The 20583-nt window shown below is 42.0% G+C and overlaps 1 protein-coding gene across 4 annotated transcripts in view; it reads left to right on the top strand.

Moving 5' to 3' along the window:
* The first annotated feature begins 2392 nt into the window (after positions 1-2392).
* SMURF2 (SMAD specific E3 ubiquitin protein ligase 2) overlaps positions 2393-20583 on the top strand; it is a 120450-nt gene continuing 102259 nt past the window's right edge. For all 4 annotated transcript variants that reach the window (XR_008621578.2, XM_055100907.2, XM_034942739.3 and 1 more), the window contains exon 1: positions 2393-2916. Coding sequence is in view for 3 of the 4 variants with exons in the window: in XM_055100907.2 (XP_054956882.1) it covers positions 2865-2916 (52 nt within the window). In the remaining variant the exon portion in view is untranslated. The remainder of the gene's footprint in view (positions 2917-20583) is intronic.

The raw sequence follows: 20583 nt of genomic DNA, 5'->3' as shown, positions 1-20583 counted from the left end.
CTAGGATTACAGGCATGAGTCACCATGCCCAGCCCTTGAATGGTTTTAGTGTTATTCTTATCTGAATATTTGTTTTAAACAACAGGATTTAACCTTACAGGAAAGCCTAAATACAAACCTCTGCACGTTAACCCTATATACATTTTTCTATGCTGTCACTTACATTTTTTAATTTACTGCTTTCAACTTCAAAACAAGCAGTCTCCCCCAGGTCTCCCATGACGTTCTGAAATCCTAACTTCTATTACCTAATACAAGGCTACAAATTATGTTAGTTGGGTGGTTGGGAACAAAGCGTGCCATAAAAATAAGGGAAATGTGTATGTGTACATTAGTTTGCTAAGTTTTTTGCCACTGTCTGCCCTCTTAAATTGTGGTAGCAGCTATTGTTCACATTGATTTCTATATATTTGTAGTACAAGGAAGCATTTCTAAAGGACCTTGTTCATTGCTTTGCACAAAATGGCCACTTAATATTTGTTGAATGAATTGCTGGCACTATCTCTGGTATTTTAATTTTTATTTATTTATGTATTTATTTTTGATATGGAGTCTCGCTCTGTCACCCAGGCTGAAGTGCAGTGGCATGATCTCGGCTCACTGCAACCTCCCGTGTTCAAGCGATTCTCTTGCCTCAGCCTCCCTAATTGCTGGGACCACAGGCATGCGCCACCACGCCCGGCTAATTTTTTTGTTTTTTTTTTTAGTACAGACGGGGTTTCACCATGTTGGCCAGGCTGGTCTCAAACTCCTGACTTCAAATGATCCGCCCACCTCGGCCTCCCAAAGTGTTGGAATTACAGGCGTGAGCCACTGTGCCCGGCCTATCTGTGGTATTTTTAGTGTGATGTCTAGAACTTCATATACTTTTTTGGATTACTTTTAATTGTAGGGCTGTATCCAAACTGATGAAATGTTCTCGCAGGTAACTATCTGGAGAAGTGAGTTCACTGATGTATTAAAAGAAATGACTGGCATGGAATAAGGATTAAAATATATTAATCCAAAACATTTAAAATTGCATTAATGTTATAATAGCCTAAAGCAAAACTAACGAATCACATAAAAAATCCCCCACGCTGTTGTCCTTAGTAGTTTACATTGTGCTAGATACTTTCGCATGTATATGCATACAACTTCTATTGTTTTTAAACTTTGCATTACATATACATTCTTCCATATTATATGATCTTCATAAAAATAGTTACATGGCTGCATAAAAAACCATGCGGTTCCTGGACTATTATGCTATTCCCTCATTCCCCTTTTGTTATTAATGGAATATAGCAAAGAACATGTTCTGTACGATTATTTGTCAAGAATAGGGCCGGTGCGGTGGCTCAGGTCTGTAATCCCAGCACTTTGGGAGGCCGAGGCGGGCTGATCGCTTGAGGTCAGGAGTTCGTGACCAGCCTGGGCAACATGGGAAAACCTAAACGTCTCTACTAAACATGTCTCTACTAAAAATACAAAAATTAGTGGGGCGTAGTGGTGCACACTGTGGTCTCAGCTACTCCAGAGGCTCAGGTGGGAGGATCACCTGAGCCCCGGAAGTTGAGACTGCAGTGAGCCGTGTTCGCACCACTGCACTCCAGCCTGGGCGACAGAGGGAGACCCTGTCTAAAAACAAAAAAAAAAAATAAAAATAAATTTCTAGCAGTACAGTTACAATGTCAAAGGATAAGGTACACATTTTAAAAAAACTTTTCTCTTTCTCCTCCTGAGATAACGAAATACAGTAGCGTATGAACAACTCTTCATACATTACTCTCCAAGGTTTATCTTGTTAATCCTTTAAGACGTATCATCTCCCCATCCTTGGCTGCACCTGAAAAGAGCGGGAGTCGGCAGGTAACCTGATCTCCTCCACCAGGTGAGTCCCGGATGGAGGTGTCAACTACAAGACCAGGAGCAGAGCATTCCTGGGGTTTTGCTGGAACCATCGGCGTGGGAATGCTGTCTCTTCCCTCGCCCGAAAGACGCCACGTTCCCGGCTGGCAGCGGACTCGGTTCTAACCTTCCTCGCCCCAGCCTCTCGGAGCGCCCTGCACGCAGTGGGCGTCTAATAAAATGCAGTTGGCCCTGCTTGGACAAAAGTTCTCCCTTAAGTGGACCGGACACTAAACCCCTCCAGGTGCCACAGAGCTGCCGCGCCCGCCGCCGCTTTGCTCCCTGCCTGCTCCCTCCCAGCGTTCCGCGTGGGACCCTCGGCGGCAGCTCACACCCTCCCTGACTGCCGGTGCCCGCCGGGGCACCCTGCGCGCGCCCGCCGGCCCCGCCCCTCCCCGCCCCGCCGGCCCCGCCCCTCCCCGCCCCGCCGGCCCCGCCCCTCCCCGCCGGCCCCGCCCCTCCCCGCCCCGCCGGCCCCGCCGGCCCCGCCTCCCGTCTCCTCCCCGCCCCCCGGAGCCGACGAGCGGCGGCGGCGGCCCCAGGTCCCGGGTCCCTCAGACAAGAGGGCGGGTGGAGGAGGAAGCGGACGAGCCCAGAGTTCTGCTCCGGCGCCGCCGAGCACCGCCCGCTTCAGCCGACCAGCCCCGTCGGCTACTGGGCCTCGCCGAGACGAGAGGAGGGAAAGGCCTCGGCGGCCGCGAGGAGGCGGCGGGGGCGCGGGCGGAGGCGGCGCGGGCGGCCGCGGCTGCCGCTTTGTTGTGCGGCCCGGGCCGAGGAAGGAGAAGTGGGAGGAGGGGGGAGCTCGGCGTCCCGCTCCCTCCGCGGCTCATGGCGACGACTCTCGGCACATCCGGGACCCTCCGGCCGTGGCGGCCGCGGCGCCGGCTGCTCGGGCCCCAGCCCCGGCCGCTGTGGTGACTCCGCCGCGCCTCGCCGTCGCCCCCGTCCCGCCCGCCGCCCCCGCCGCCGGGGACATGTCTAACCCCGGAGGCCGGAGGAACGGGCCCGTCAAGCTGCGCCTGACAGGTGAGGCGGGGGCGGCGGGCCGGGCTGGGCAGCCGCGGGGTGGGCGAGCTGGCGGGGGGTGCCTGTGGCCTTGGGAAGGGCCAGGGTCGCGATCAATGATGAGTTGGGGGTCGGAGGAATGGGAAGGCCTAGTTCAGGGAGAGTAATTGGAAAACCACTTGCTCTGGTTTGGACATTGTTTAAAAAGCCGAGGATGACTCGGGGCGGGGGGTTGTCTTTTGTGGAGGGGAGAATACACCGGTTCGCATCGCAGGCGGATTTCAGGTCGGAAAGTCTTGGTCAAGGAGCCAGACGCTGCCTCCCGGGGCTCGGGGAGCAGCCCCTGGGCTACCGCCCAGGTGAGATCGTGAAGGGGATGAAGAGCTCCCGTGGCGAGGATTATTGAATCCGGTTGCTGACTGCGCGCAGTAAACACTCCTTAAAGATGGAGCGCTTAACGGGAGGGTGTGCGTGTGTGTTCCCGGGTTGTTACCTTACACACCCAGTTATGCCCGCATGAAAAACCTTTACTCCCCGCCGCCGGCCACCGCTGCCGGGGCCACACACCTTAAACTCACGTCTCTGAGGTGAGGAGACAGGTTGACTTTTCCGGTGTGCCTGTCTGATCCGACGGCTTGGGCTCATTGTACACTGTGTTTTGGAAGTGTCTGATTGTAGGGTGGCATGTTTGGGGTTGTTCCTTTTAGGCCGCAGAACTTGTGTCTAACTTCTAACTCCAGACCTGCTTTAAAAACACACTTTTTTTTGGGGGGGGGTGCATTTCTAAGTATGTGCTCATACAAACTTTCGAGCAAACTTTCTGTTACTCTCCCCACCCTCCCCCTTCCTTTTTCTAAATGGAAAAGAATGTCCGGAGGGGTTGCCAGATAGAAGACTACACTTACAAAGTGTTTATGATTCCAGGTGCATGAAATCTTTAACATTACAGGTACGTTTTGCTTACAGTGCCATTTTTGGTATTTTTACATGGACATGCCACCCCCGTTTTAGGAGAACTTGTATTTGGTTTGTAAAGGAATTGGAATCACGGCGTTATCCTACCTTCACCATTTACCCCTGATAAATTGTCCACGTTTGTATTCGGGTGAGTGGTGAGAAAGATAATTTTCCGTAGAGGATTTGTGTGTGCGTGCACGTGTACGGATAAACTGTAATTATGTTTGCCCACACTAGACTTTGAGATTTATTTGGACTAATTTTGTAGTTAAATGCCTGTGTGTCACATCCCAGTCCACTGGCTGAACTTGCTGGATGAAAACTTGCAGTGAATTTGGTATTTGAGAATTTAGCTTGAATGTATGTTGGCTGCAATTTAAATAATATGTTACCTTCATGGCAGTTTTCCTTTCCCTAGGGAAAATTGCAGGGAATCATTAACTGAGTGATTCTTAATGGAAAACCTGGATTGGAGGATACTTGTATTCCACCCCCTCCCCCCCATTCAGTGTCCTTACATTGGGAGGAGTCAATGGAAACCTTTATAGGGGATCTTTGTTGCTTTAGAGTTTGTCTGTTGCTGTTGCTATCTGTAGTCAGTGATCGTGGAAAGAACATGTGATCCCAGGTGTGCAGAAAGCATCAGAAATAGGCTGTTTCCATTTACCTTCCTCTGGGCTATGTAGAGAAAATGAGGGAAAAAATAGGGTTTTTGATTTTCTGCAGATAAGGTTAGTTGAGGTTTTTAGTATGACTTAATAGATCTTAAAGTGTTTATCTGTGGTTTCCGTACTGCCTATGATACATTATAAGAATTTATAATTAAAGTTTATTAAGAGGAAAGATTATGCTTATATTTTAGGGGAAGGGGGAATATTGAACTACATTTATAGTGATTTTGTTTCAGGTTTTTCTGAGGAATTTTAAATCCCCTGTGTCCTCTTAATAGTAAAAACAGTTTGAGGTACTCTGTTTCTTACAACTATTTGTCTCTGAATAGTTTTCTCTTAAAATTTGACAAATATTAAAAACATTGTCCTTCCTTCTTTGGTTACAGTGGAGTCTCTTCTGTTTTGCCAGGAAAGTTAACATATTTTTTCTTCCATTTTTGTTCATCATTTATAAATTAGATGGTATAGATTTTAGCAAATAGATCTCAAGAGCTGGATTCAATTAGCAGCTTTTTAGGACATAAACATTAAAGGGTTAGATGGAAAAGATTGTTTTGACTGACTGGATAAATGACAGGGCTGTGTTTGATGTGCGTCCAGGAATTGGTCTGGAGCTGGTGCCCAACTTCTCAGTCCATCTTGAGAAGCCAAATAAAATATTTAACCTAGGCCTCATTTTGTTTAAAAAAAAAAAAAGTTGATTCTTTGTGAAGACCTTAAGAAATGTTTGGCATACCTTTAGACTAAGTGTTTAACAGTTCATTTAGATCTGGGTTGCCTAATAGAGGAAAAAAAATCACTTAAAAAAAGACAGATCCCACAGTGAATTTATATTTGGTTTACAATACACTTGGGCTATAAGGTGTTTTAAAATTATTGTTCTTTGCTTTAAGTTAATACCATATTAGTATTTTAAATTTATAGAGTACCTTTGATTTCAAGATGCTGTATAAACTTTAGTTACTTGATAATAACCTTATTGTGGAATTGCCCCTTTGCTGAAAGGTATAAACATTTCTTACATGGTGATGCACACACTCACACACACACACTCACACACTCTTACACACATACACACTCTCTCTGAAGAAGAGGAAATATTTAAACCATGAGATCTCTGCCCACAATTGATATTAGACCTTTCCACATATTATTCTTAAAACCACAATCAGTGAACTGTTTGGTATTTGTCAATGCTAAGAAGGTGGGGCTAATTTAATAATTTGATCCCAAATTTTATATTCCTCAGGCAGTTGGGGGTTAGAATCTGATTTCATCCATCAAGCTACTTCCGTTCTTTATGACACATTAACATATGATCATTGAAATGGGCTGTATGGTAACACTATCAACTTCAACTACTGTTTCTATAACATTGATTACAAAATGTATAATGTCTATATCATTATACTTATATCTGATACAGGCTTTTCTTCCAATGGTTTGGATAGAAAAATATTCTTTACAGTAAAAACTTTGGGATAATTTTTTATACCATTATTCTTTCTGAAAACCAAAGGCTGGAAAAAGCAGTTTAGTGTAATTTCTAATATTTTAAATTCTTAGGTATGGAGAAGTAGAATAAGATTACTCCTCCAGAACATTTGTTTCAGACCTTTTTATACATTTAATGTTTTTGTATGCTGCTTCTCATGTTATTAATTTCAAAGCCCTTGGCAATAAGGAGGTTAACCTTGTCTATAATGTAAGGAAGTTTAACTTTAAAAATTTCCCTTTAGATATGCTAGCGTCTTAATCTTGTTTCACTACATATTTTATCGATTCAAGGCTTTAAAAATTGTAGCTTAATTCTATTTCACAGGTTTTTAAGTATGCCTATACACCATAATGACTTTATTTATTTATTTTTTGAGTTGGAGTTTCACTCTTGACTGGAGTTGAAGGGCTCGATCTCGGCCCACTGCAACCTCCACCTCCCGGGTTCAAGTGATTCTCCTGCCTCAGCCTCCCGAGTAGCTGGGATTACAGGCGCCCACCACCACGCCTGGCCGGTTTTTTTTGTATTTTTAGTAGAGACGGGTTTTGCCACGTTGGCCAGGCTGGTCTCAAACTCTGGACCTCAGGTGATCCGCCCGCCTTAGCCTTCCAATGTGCTGGGATTACAGGCATGAGCCACGGCACCCGGCCCATAATGACTTTATATACTAGAGGTGTTAGTGATTTGAATGTCCCCAATTCGTTTTATTTTCTTGGTTTCTGAGGAGGAAGCCAATGTAGTTGAGCTCCTTCCTTTTCTCTTAAATTCTGTCTTCTAGTCTGACCCTCTTCAGGCAGGCAGTAGAACATGCCAAGGTCCTTTCTGTAGTTTGGTATTCGTAATAAAGTCTGTGTATTTTAGTCATCACTTTTACTTTTTTCTTGTTGGTTGAGCTGTTACTATCACAACATACTAACATCTCATTTAACATAACTCAGTTTTAAAGATAAATGAAGGGTCATGCTTAGGCATACAAGATTTTTATTTTAGCCTTTTTTTTTTTTTGAGGCAGAATCTCATTCTGTTGCCCACACTGGAGTGCAGCGGCAACAGCATGCAGTGAGCAATCCCGGCTTACTGCAGCCTTGACCTCCTGGCTCAGGTGATTTTCCCACCTTGGCTTCCCAACTGGCTGGGACTACAGGTCCATGCCACTGTGACTGGCTGATTTTTTTACCTTTTTTTTTTTTTTTTTTTCCCAGTACAGATGGGGTTTCTCCAGGTTGCCCAGGCTGGTCTTGAACTTCTGTGCTCAGGAGATCCTCCTGCCTCAGCCTTCCAAAGTGCTGGGATTACAGGTGTGAGCCACCATGCCTGGCCTATTTGAGCCTTTTTTGGTGAGAGTCTTAAAGACGTAATATGTCCTCCTCTTTTCAAATAGACCATACTTAGTAGAACTTAATGTTTTATTCATGACTCAGTATAATTATGAATGCCCTCGCCCCTAGCAATACTTGCCCATCTTTTAAGGCTCAACTCAAAGATTACTGTTATCCCTAGAACTTTCCCTGACCTGAGTTGAACTGTCCTCTATGACTCTAAGAAGCTCTTCTAGTACCAGACCTAACCCACTGGTAGGCGTTTATTGTTCCTATGCTTTAAGTGACATGAAGCCAGCATCCTTGTGTGAGTATGGATTAAGACCTTTTTGGCATTTTATTTAATGAATGCTGGAGAGCTATAAATACTTCCGAATAGTTCTGCATGTGTTCTTTATGGCTAATGCATTGGGTATGAGTGGCAAGAGGTGAGGCTCTAGACAGGGACCAACCTAGTTTGGACCTTACTGTAGTTTGCCAAGATGTTCATTTTTTTTAAGGTGGGGGGAACCATTGCAGGATTTTAAGCTTTGATATATTTGCTGTTTAGACACAATCTGGGAGCAGTATGGAGGATGGACTGGAATGGGAACCATGAAGACTGGTTTTAGGATAACTGGTTAAGCAGATTCAACAGCAACCATCGTTCAGATTTTTTTGTTTGAATGTTTATTTCCAAATTTTTTTATTACAAATAATTGCTGTAAACATCTTGGTGTAGGTAACTTTGATTTTTTTTTTTAAGGATTCTTTTTTTTTAGGATGCTTCCATAAAAATAGTGTTACTGAGTTCAAGTGTGTGGATATTTTTAAGGTTTCGTGAGTAATTTTTCCTTTAGGCTGCTTCTTACAAGAGTTGGGCCTATTTAGAGCAGCAGTAAATAAAGATGTCCCTTTTTACTATTCTGTTATAAGTATAAGCTAATTGCGTTTTACATTTTTTGCTAATTTCATGGCATGTGCCATTTAAACATTCGTGAAGCAGAATATTTTCCTGTCTGTTTACTAATGATATTTATTTTCATTGACTTGTTTGGCCTTGTCCTAGTTATGTTAGAGCCTTAGTGTTTTTCTTATTGATCTACCTGAGACTTACAAATATATTAATCTGTTGTCATATTTGCTACAAACATTTCCATGATGAATTATTTGTCTTTTAATATTGGTCATTGTTTGGACATGTAGAAATGTGTTATCTTAGGAGTCAAAATCTGTCCAACTTTTGTTTTGTTTTTCCTATTCTATACTTGGAAGAACTTATTCTCCAAGAAGTTTGATAAATAAGTACATTATATTTAATGTTTTTTAAAAATGGTTTAATAAACTATTTCCCCTGCAATTGCTATTTAGCCATCTTGTCATTATTTATTAACCAATTCTTCCTTTCCACAGTGATGTAGTATCTTTTCAGTTATATTAGTTATAGAGTCAGATATAGCTCTTGTTCAGTGCCATACTGTTTTTATTATTGTAGCTTTATAATTTAGTTTAGTATTCTCACTAGGCCAGTTTTTTTAAGAGACGGAGTCTCACTCTGTCACTCAGGATAGAGTACAGTGGCGTGATCTTGGCTCACTGGAGCCTCTGACCCCTGGGTTCAAGTGATTCTCCTGCCTCAACCTCCCTAGTAGCTGGGATTACAGGTGCATGCCACCACTCCCAGCTAATTTTTTTTTGTATTTTTTTTGGGTGGAGATGGGGTTACACCATGTTGGTCAGATTGGTCTCAAACTCCTGACCTCAAGTGATCTGCCCACCTTGGCCTCCCAATTTCTTTTCATTTGTTTTGGTAGTCTTATTTTTTTCTTCCACATAAATATTAAACTCGTTAAGTTTAATAAGAAGTTTCATTGGGGCCGGGCATGGTGGCTCACGCTTGTAATCCTTGGACTTTGGGGAGGCTGAGGATGGTGGATCATCTAAGGTCAGGAGTTTGAGACCAGCCTGGCCAACATGGTGAAACTCTGTCTCTACTAATAATACAAAAATTAGTTGAGTGTGGTGGCACATACTTGTAATCCTAGCTACTGGGGAGGCTGAGTCACGAGAATCGCTTGAACCTGGGAGGTGGAGGTTGCAGGCGAGATCATGCCACTGCACTCCAGCCTGGGCGACAGAGTGAAACTGTGTCTCCAAAAAAAAAAAAAAAAAAAAAAAAAAGACCTTTCACTGGGATTGTCATTAGAATTGCTTTACTTTGGGAAAAAGAAGTATCTAAGTTTATTTAGTTTTCTCACCCAGGAACATGCTATGTTTTTTACATTTATTTAAGCTTTGGCCCATATTGTTCAGGATAGCTTTATAATTTTCTTCCTGTGTTTGAATTTAATTTCAGATAATTTATATTTGTGTGATTTACGTTGTGTTTTCTAATCCTGGTTATTGCTTGTATTTAGGAATGCAGTTATATGTATTTTGCTTGATTAGAAGAATTTTGGCTGGGTGTGGTGACTCACGCCTGTTATCCCAGCACTTTGGGAGGCCAAGATGGGAGGATCACTTGAGCCCAGGAGTTCGAGACCAGCCTGGGCAACGTAGTGAGACCTCATCTCTATATTTATTTATTTATTATTATTATTTTTTGATACTGAGTTTTGCTCTTGTTGCCCAGGCTGGAGTGCGATGGCGCCATCTTGGCTCACTGCAACCTCTGCCTCCTGGGTTCAAGCGATTCTCCTGCCTCAGCCTCCTGAGTAGCTGGGATTACAGGCATGTGCCACCGCGCCTGGCTAATTCTGTATTTTTAGTAGAGATGGGGTTTCTCCATGTTGGTCAGGCTGGTCTCAAACTCCTGACCTTAGGTGATCCGCTTGCCTCGGCCTCCCAAAGTGCTGGGATTACAGGCATGAGCCACCGCACCCAGCTGATGGCTGGTTTTCTAGGTGTCAGTGTTTGATACTTGTTACAGTTGAATGTTAACACTTAAAATTTTTCTTTTCTCTTGGATTTCTCTCTAACATATAAGTAGTTGAACAAAGTGAGAAATTTTATTTCATTAAAAATTTTTTAAATACGAGCAGTCTTCTGAACAAGAATAGTTTCAGACCAACTCTGTTTTAGAATAGCTTCTGATGGCATTGGCTACCTTTTTTAAAACCACATTTGATATTATATTAAAAAGTGTCAACAGATAATCTGAAGTTTGGCAGTTTGGTTTGGTTTTGTACAAAAATTGGTAGCAGACATAAAGTTTAAATTTTTAAATAAACCTCGATGATTCATTTTTAGGGAGGAATTACCACGTGGATGATTGCAATCATGCAATGCTCTTCCCATTTCTTCCCAAAAAGTTTCTTCCCAAAACATTTTCTCTTACCTCTTTGTAGCCAGTTATCTTCTTCAATACCGAGAACTTGTCAACCACTGATCTGTTTTCGGTCACTATAATTTTGCCTTTTCTAGGATTTTGAGTAAATGGAATCATACTGTCTGCAGTCTTTTGGGTGAGGCTTCTTTTAGCGTAATGCTTTTGAGATCCAGTCATGCTGGGTATCAGTACTTTGTTCCTTTTCATTCCTGAGGAATACTGCATTGTACACCAATTTGTTTATCCATTTATAAATATCTGCAGACATTTGTTGTTTCCAGTTTTTGGCCATTATGAATAAACATTTGAGTACATGGCTCTTTGTGAACATGTTTTTCTTGCCCTTGAGTAAATGAGTGGGATTGTTGCATCATACAGAAAGTATGCATTTTAACTTTTTAAAAATCTGCTGGGCGGATTCCTTGAGCCCAGGAGTTTGAGACCAGCCTGGGCAACATGGCAAAACTCCGTCTCTACAAAAAATACAGAAATTGGTCAGGTGTGGCCTGTGCCTGTAGTATCAGCTACCTGAGAAGCTGATGGAGGATTGATTGGGCCTGGGAAGTTAAGGCTGCAGTGAGCTGTGCTCACACCACTGCATTCTAGTGTGGGTGACTCTGTCTCAAAAAAAAAAATTTTTTTTTTTCAAAGTTGTACCATTTTGCATTTCTAGCAGCATTGTATGAGTTTCAGTAGTTCCTCATCCTAGTCAGCACTTGATACTGTCTTTGATTTTAGCCATTCTAATTGGTAGGTACAGATATTTCATGGTACTTTAATTTTTACTTCCTTAATAACCTACAGTTTTAAGCACATTTTAATGGACTTATTTATTGTCCATATAATCTTTGGTGAATATCCAAATCTTTTGTTCATGTTTTAAAATTGGATTGTTTTCTTATTGAGTTTTGAGAATTCTTTATGTATTCTGGATATAAGCCTTTTATGAGATATATACTTTGCAAATATTTTCTCCCGGACTGTAGCTCCCCCACCGCCCCCCAAAAGATGTCCCAAAGAGAAGAAGTTTTGAATGCTGATGAAACCTGTTTATCAGTGTTTTTCTTTTGTGGTTCATGTTTTTTGAGTCCTAAGTCTTTTTCTAACCCAGAGTTCCAAAGATTTTCTCTGTGTTTTCTTCTGCATTATTTATAATTTTGACTCATACATTTAAACTTATTTTCAAGTTAATTTTTTAATATGCTGTGAGAAGTAAGTGTCATGATTTTTTTTTCATATGGATATTCTATTTTTGTAGCCCTATTTGTTGAAAATACTTTTGTTTCCTCCATTGAATTGTCTTGGCACCTTGGTAGAAAATCAGTTGACAGGCCAGGTGCGGTCGCTCATGCCTATTCTTTGGGAGGCCGAGGCAGGAGGCTCACATGAGGTCAGGAGTTCTAGACCAGCCTGGCCAACATGGCGAAACCCCGTCTCTACTAAAAATAAAAAATTAGCCAGGTGTGTGGCAGGTGCCTGTCATCCCAGCTACTCGGGAGGCTGAGGCAAGAGAATCACTTGAACCCAGGAGGTGGAGGTTGCAGTGAGCTGAGATTGTGCCACTGCACTCCAGCCTGGGCGACAGAGCGAGATTCTGTCTCAAAACAAACAAACAAACAAACAAATAAATCAGTTGACAGTATACATAGAATTCTATTTCTGGACTCTCTTGTGTTTTCTTTATGATTCTACCCTTTAAGTTTATTTGTTTTAACACTATGGTGTCTTGATTACTATAGCTTTAAAATAAAGCAGCTTTCAAACAAATTGAGTCTTTGATTTAGGATCTTGTAGTGCTTTGGAGCGACTGTTTAATTTGTTCAGCCAATAAGTATTTATCATTTTTGATCTGTGACAGATATTATTTTTATTACGTGGTGCCATAAATGCAGATATAAGAAATTAGAAAAAGCCTAGATTGGGCCCTGTAGTTTTCCTTTCAGAATTTCTATTATGAACCTTACATTTTAAAATTATTAGTCTTTTTCATCTCTTACTGATGTGATGAAAGAGGATTGCAACAACCATGACTTAACGTAAGTGTCTGTTTACCAGCTATCAGTCATGTTTTTGGGAAAAGGTGGGATATAAAGAATAAACATATCTAAAATGTGACCATAGAAAAGAAAGGAGGTGATTGGTGTGTTAAGTGTGGGTTGGATTATGAGTATTTATCGTTTTTGCTTGTATTATTATTTTTGTGACAGGGTCTCTGTCACCCAGGCTGCAGTGCAGTGGCACAATCAGAGCTCACTGCGATCTTGAACTGGGCTCAAGTGATCCTTCCGCCTCAGCCTTCTGAATAGCTGGGTCTACAAACGTCCATCACCGTGCCCAGCTAATTTTTTTATTTTTTTAATTTTTTGTAGACATGGGGCCTCACTGTGTTACCCAGGCTGGTCTTGAACTCCTGGCCTCAAGTGATCCCCTGCCTTGGCTTTCCAAAGTGCTGGGATTACAGGTCTGAGCCATTGCTGCGCCTAGCCTGTTTTTGCTTGCATTATTTTATGTGTATATTTTTTCTTTTCTTTTCTTCTCTTTTTTTTTTTCTGAGGTAGGGTCTTGCTCTGTCGCCCAGGCTGGAATGCAGTGGCACGATCTTGGCTCACTGCAACCTCCACCTCCTGGGTTCAAGCAATTCTTCTGCCTCGGCCTCTGGAGTAGCTGGGACTACAGGCGCGCGCCACCATGCCCGTGTAATTTTTATATTTTTAGTAGAGACAGGGTTTCACCATGTTGCCAGGCTGGTCTTGAACTCCTGACATCAAATGATCCACCCGCCTCAGCCTCCCAAAGTGTGGGATTACAGGCGTGAGCCACCGCGCCCAGCTTTATGTGTATATTTTTTCTCCAAGGCAAAAGAAAGGAAGAAACTTAATTTTATTAAAATGTAAGCATATATATATACACAAAAATATATATATTTCTGAGACAGCCTTGCTATGTCGCCCAGGCTGGAGTGCAATGGCGCGATCTCAGCTCACTGCAACCTCCGCCTCCTGGGTTCAAGTGATTCTTCTGCTTCACCCTCCCAAGTAGCTGGGATTACAGGCACCCACCACCATGTATTTTTAGTAGAGACGGGGTTTCGCTGTGTTGGCCAGGCTGTTCTTGAATTCCTGACCTCAGGTGATCAGCCTACCTCGGCCTCCCAAAGTGCTGGGATTACAGACATGAGCCGCCGCGCCCAGCCAGCAGATTTTTTTTTTTTTTAACCACCGTGCATTCCTAGGCACTGTCACAAAGCAGAAATCCATAATGTAGGTCTCATTTTCTATGTAAGATATACTTGGTAATTTTGTTTTTTTGAGACACAGTCTCACTGTATTGCCCAGGCATGATCTCCGCTCACTGCAACCTCAGCCTCCCAGGTTCAAGCAATTCTCCTGCCTCAGCCTCCCCAGTAGCTGGGATTACAGGTGCCTGCCACTACACCCAGCTAATTTTGTATTTTTAGTAGGCATGAGGTTTCACCATGTTGGTCAGGCTGGTCACGAACTCCTGACCTCAAGTGATCCGCCCACCTCAGCCTCCCAAAGTGCTGGGATTACAGGCATGAGCCACTGTGCCTGGTCATTTTATGAGAGGTAGTCAGAATGTTGTGGAGAGTATAGAATTGGAGGCAGAAAATGTGAGTTCATATCCTAGTTATGCCATGTATAAGCTTTGTGCATCTAAGCAAATCACTTATTTTCTCTGTGCTTGTGCCTTTAGTTATAAATGCATGCTTAAAATGACAGCGTTAAAACCAGGTGTGAAAATACCAAAAAAACACAAACAACAACAACAACAAAAAACCCGTGTGATGGTGTGTGCCTGTAATCCCTGCTGTCTAGGAGGCTGAGACTGGAGGATTGCTTGAGCTCAGGAGTTCAAGACCAGCCTGGGCAACATAGTGAGACATGGTCTCAAAAAAAAAAAAAAAAAAAGACAAGTCTTATTTATTTTAGCAATATGATGGAATAATGTACATGAAAGATACTGTTCAAGGTGTAAAGTTTTTTGTAAACATACTTTGTCATTTTTGACCACGGATTTTGTTTTAAAGAAATTGGTGAAGACCGATTATATTTTATAAGAGCAGGTACGACATTAATAATGATTAATATATATTTATTTAAATGATACATGTCTTTTAAAGTAAGCATTTTGGATTGAAATCCTAGCTAGGCAAGAAAAAAAAGGCATAAATGTCTTGTATCAGCATATCATGAAGTATTCATATAATGAAATATAATTAGGTATTTATGTTTCAATATTTTAATCAAATATTTTCAATATTTTATTTTTGAGATGGTGTCTCGCTCTGTCACTCAGGCTGGTGTGCGGTGGTGCAATCTCAGCTCACTGCAACTTCTGCCTCCCTGGCTTAAGCAGTTCTCCCACCTCAGCCTTCCCAGTAGCTGGGACTACAGGCACGCACCACCATGCCTGGCTAATTTTTTGTATTTTTAGTAGAGACAGGGTTTCACCATGTTGGCCAGGTTGTTTCTCAAACTCCTTATCTTAAGTGATATGCCCGTTGCAGCCTCCCAAAGTGCTGGGATTACAGGCATGAGCCACTGCACCCGGCCTCAATATTTTAAATATTTAAAAATATATTTTTATAAACCATTTTTATCTTAATATGGCAGCCATTTAACCGATTAACTGTACTTCTCTGTTGCTTCCATCCCCCAATGTTTGGTAAGAAGTAGAAGATGGCTCAGGATTTTGGAGTTGGATTGTAGATTGGGGAGCTGTTTGGATGAACTCTTTATGACTTGATAAATTCCTCTGTAGCATGCTGGCGCTTTCAAAAGTAGCCTGTAGCGTCACCTCTTGCCAGTAGATGGGGGTATTTCTGCACTGATAGATGTCGGGGTATGTAAAAACCTGTAAAACTGAAACCCAAAGTCTAAATGAGTGTGCTTGGAATAAATGGTGTTGAAGAGTTAGAAACTGAAAATTTGACTCCAATGTGTAATGAAAAATCATACTTTAGTGTGAGCCTTCTTATGTAAACTCTTTAAATGCTACATGTTGTAGGAGTAGATAGTAGAGTTGCAAACATTAGTAATTAGTTCTGTTTTTATTTTTGTGATTTTTGTGTCATCAGGCTTTACATATAACTTTCTTCCTCCAGTGAAGAAGAAAACACTGATTGGTTGGTAAGATTATTCAGAATTGTATGAATCTAATACCATAAATAAGGTTGATAGAGATTTTTAACAGTTGAACTTGGGGAATTTTGTAGAGAAAGAAGGATGGGAAAAAAAACTTTATAAAGAAAAGTAAAACAGCATTTGATACATTCAAAATACCATCGCTAACATAGTGCTGCATATGTAGTACTTCAATAAATTGTGTGTGTGTGTGTGTTTTGTTTTTTGTTTTTGTTTTTGTTTGAAACAGGGTCTCACTCTGTCGCTCAGGCTTATGGCTCACTATAGCCTTGACCACCTGGGCTCAAGTAATCCTCCTGCCTCCGCCTCCTGAGTAGCTGAGACTATAGGTATGTGGCACCATGCTGGTGTAATTTTTAAATTTTTTGTAGAAATGGAGTCTCATTATGTTGCCCAGGCTGGTCTCAAACTCCTGGCTTCAAACAGTCCTCCAGTCTTGACCTCCCAGAATGCTGGAGTTACATGTGTGAGCCATTTGTGAATTAAAGAATGATGAAATTGAAAACAGGCTTTCGTGATCTCAGGGACCTCAGTTGAAACAAATAAGATCTCTCTTTGTGATGTCATTATTGAATTAACTAACATTTATACCTTAGTAATTTCAACAACATTAAGTTATAAAGATATAGGACTGAAGTGTTCATTTGTTAATATTTGACTTGATGGATAGAACTGTTTTACCACACTCTGCAAATTTTGCTTCTTAACAAAATGAAGATCACTAACATTCACTGGAATAAAATCTGTTGCTGGATTATCATCCAAGAAAAGTCACATGTAAGTAGTCTGTCAATGTTAGGAAGATAATTTAACATTTTTTTTTAGAGTTCTATGGTTTTAAGATATTCTCATTTATTGTCTCATTTAATTACTATTGAGATCCTGTTTTTTTTTTTTTTTTTTAAGAGATAGGGTCTCACTGTGTTGCCCAGGCTGGAGTGCAGTGGCATGATCGTAGCTCACTTACAGCCTGGAACTCCTAGGCTCAAGCAGTCTTCCTGCTTCAGCCTCCTGAGTAGCTAGGACAATAGTTGCTCACCACTGTGCCTGGCTAATTAAGAAAAAAAGTTTTTAAGGACTGGGTCTCACTGTTGCCCAGAATGGTCTTGAACTCTGGGTTTCAAGCAGTCCTCTCACCTCAGCCTCCCTGGTAGCTGGAATTACAGACATGAGCCACTGTGTCTACCAAGGTGTCTTTGTAGGTAATCTGAACCAGTGAAAGTGAAATGAGCACCTTTTATCTGACGAAATTTGTTCCCTAAATCTTTTTTTTTTTTTTAGACAGAGTCTTACTCTGTCACCCGGGCTAAAGTGCAATGGCATGATCTCGGCTCACCGCAACTTCCCCCTCCTGGGTTCAAGCGATTTGCCTTCATCAGCCTCCGGAGTAACTGGGATTACAGGTGCCTGCCACCACCATGCTTGGCTAATTGTTGTATTTTTAGTAGAGACAGGGTTTCACCATGTTGGCCAGGCTGGTCTCAAGCTCCTGACCTCAGGTCCGCCCGCTTCAGCCTCCCAGAGTGCTGGGATTACGGGCGTGAACCACCGTACCCGGCCTCTATTCCAGTTCTTTAGAAATGAGGATAGATGTACCAAAAGTTCATTGTGATAAAATTTGAAGCTTCATATATTTTAGTTTTCTCTTTCCCAGTTTCTTCTGATTTTTTTTTCTTTTTTTTCAGTTTCTTCTGATTTCCAGCTTAGTTAACCCCTAATTGTATTTTTTCTAGCAAGGAAGAAGACTAAGAATAATGATGAAATATGCTCATATTTACATATTCATTCAGTAAACATTTGCTGGGAGTCTTACATGCACCTAACACTGAGATGTAGGCTCTAGGATTTTAAGAAGAGGTTAAGACCTTTATCTTGCTTTCAGGGAACTTGCAGGTAACCAAACAGATAAGACTTGATGGATGAAATAACCACAGTCAGTGCTAGAGTTAATGGTGTATGCAGTAAGGGTGAAATAAAATAATGAAAGCCCGTAGGCATTTCTAAGGGGGCTTTCTAGATTCTACAATTGATCTTTCATATTTTCTACCTTCCACTTTACAAAGAAAGGCACATTAGCCAGACATCCCAAATAGTACATTGTGGTGAGAGGCCTTCCACACCACCAGAGAGACAAATCAGAATGTTGGTGAGAAGGCAGTGATATCAATGACTGGGTAGCATCTTTTCATAAGTCAGGCATATTTCTCTCTGTAGTTTTCAACAAAATTGAAGGACTTGATCAAGTTTTAGCTGGTCATTAAAAATAATTTTTATAGGGCCAGGAGTGGTGGCTCATGCCTGTAATCCCAGCACTTTGGGAGGCTGAAGGGATGGATCGCTTGAGCTCATGAATTCGAGACCAGCCTGGGCAACATGGTGAAACTCCATCTCTACAAAAACTACAAAAATTAGCCTGGTGTGTGGTGCATACCTGTAGTCCCAACTACTTGGGAGGCTGAGGCGGGAGGATGGCTTGAGCCCAGCAGGCAGAGGTTGCAGTGAGCCGAGATGGTGCCACTGCACTCCAGCCTAGGTGATAGAGCCAGACCTTGTCTCAATTTAAAAAAAAAAAAAAAGAAAGAAAAAAAAAAGAAAAATTCCAGTGGCTCATGCCTATAATCCCAGCACTTTGGGAGGCTGAGGTGGGCAGATCACTTGAGGTCAGGAGTTCAATACCAGCCTGGCCAATGTGGTGAAACTCTGTCTCTACTAAAAATACAAAAATTAGTTGGGCATGGTGGTGTGCGCCTATAATCCCAGCTACTCGGGAGGCTGAGACATGAGAATTACTTGAACCTGGAGATGGAGGTTGCAGTGAGCTGAGATGGCACCACTGCACTCCAGCCTAGGCAACAGAGCGGGACTCCATCTCAAAAAAAAAAAAAAAAGTTATAAGAAATAGTGAAGTCAAATGCCATTTCCCAGAAAGTTTTTTAAAATTATAGATCTTGGTAATTTTTTTTGGCATCTAACTCAAAGAATTTAATGGCATTGCTGTAACAAAACTTCTTTCATTACCTACTTATTTAGGTGAATAGGTTTTCTTAGCATTTATATGTATAAAATGAAAAATGGGATTAGAATTTATGTTGTACCCTCATTCCAGCAATAAGTAATAGTCATTAATAGACACATGAAGTAATTGAAAGTAAGAAAACCCCATCCATCTCATTAAGAGATGCATTTCCACCTGGGTGTGGTGGCATATGTCTGTAATCCCAGCTACTCAGAAGGCTGAGGCAGGAGGGTTGTTAAGCCTAGGAGTTTGAGACCAGCCTGGCAACATAGCGATACCCTGTCTTGAATTAAAAAACAAACAAAAAGGAGACATGCATGTCCAATTATTCTCTTCCTTGTCTTCCTCCCCACTTTTCTATTTTTCTTAATTATTATTTTTTTAGGGACAAGGTCTCACTGTGTTGCCCAGGCTGATGTGTACTAGTGTTCACAGGTGTGAACATAACACACTGCAGCCTTAAACTCATGGGCTCAACCTATCCTCCTGCCTCAACCTCCAGAGAAGCTGGGACTACAGCTGTACACCACTGTACCTGATACCCCTCTCCCTTTTTGAGTAAGTGGTTTGTTTAATCAGAATCCGGAAGAGGTCTACACATTGTATTGGGTTGGTATGTCTCTTAATTATCTTTTAAACTATAGCTTTCTCTTTTCTGCCTCTGAATTTTCTTTTTCTTCAAATTTATTTATTATAGAAAACAGATTTATTAAATATATCAGCATCTCAAAACTCTTTATCATTTGGCCCTAGCCTTCCCATCATACCACTGTGTTCTACCACTCTGAACTCCTTGTCTTTTCTTAAATTTCATAATCTCTTGTATCTCCAAGTTTTTGACAGTGCTGTTGCCTTAGATGATGCTGTTACCCATCTTCCTCCTTCCCCACCTAGTCTTCCTGTCTAATCTACTCAGCACTTTGTTTTTTTTTTTTTTTTTTTTTTGAGACAGTCTTGCTCTTGTTATCCAGGCTGAAGTGCAGTGGTGTGATCTCGGCTCACTGCAACCTCTGCCTTCTGGGTTGAAGCAGCAACTGCCTCAGCCTCTTGAGTAGCTGGAATTAGAGGCGCCTGCCACCATGCCTGGCTAATTTTTGTGTATATGTATATTTTTGGTAGAGACAGGGTTTCACCATGAGACAGCTTCCCAAGTAGCTGGGATCACAGGCACGCCACCATGCCCAGCTAATTTTTGTTTTTTTGGTAGAGTTGGAGTTTCGCCATGTTGGCCAGGCTGGTCTCAAACTCCTGATCTCAGGTGATCCGCCCGTCTCAGCCTCCCAAAGTGCTGTGATTACAGGCGTGAGCCACCATGCCTGGCTACTCAGCATTTTTTTTTTTTTCTTTTTTTTTGAGACAGAGTCTTGCTCTTGTCACCTAGGCTGGAGTGCAGTGGTTTGATCATGGCTTACTGCAGCCTGGACCACCCAGGCTCAAGCATTCCTCCTGCCTCAGCCTCCTGAGTAGTTGGGACTATAGGTATGTGCCACCATACTTGGCTAATTTTTTTTTTTTATTTTTATTTTTAGTAGAGATGAGGTTCTGATGTGTTGCCAAGGCTGGTCTCAAACTCCTGAGCTCAATTAGATCTTCCTGCCTTAACCTCCTAAATTGTTGGGAGTACAGGCATGAGCCACCAAGCTTGGTGCTCCAGTTTTAAGACATAGCTGAGGCTGGGCGCGGTGGCTTATGCCTGAAATCCCAGCGCTTTGAAGGCTGAGGCAGGTGGATTGCCTGAGCAACGTGGTGAAACTC

Source organism: Pan paniscus, chromosome 19 (assembly GCF_029289425.2).
Source record: "Pan paniscus chromosome 19, NHGRI_mPanPan1-v2.0_pri, whole genome shotgun sequence".
NCBI classification, from domain to species: Eukaryota; Metazoa; Chordata; class Mammalia; order Primates; family Hominidae; genus Pan; species Pan paniscus.
Note: the sequence above shows the minus strand (reverse complement) of the source record. Positions and strands in the feature narration are given on the sequence as shown.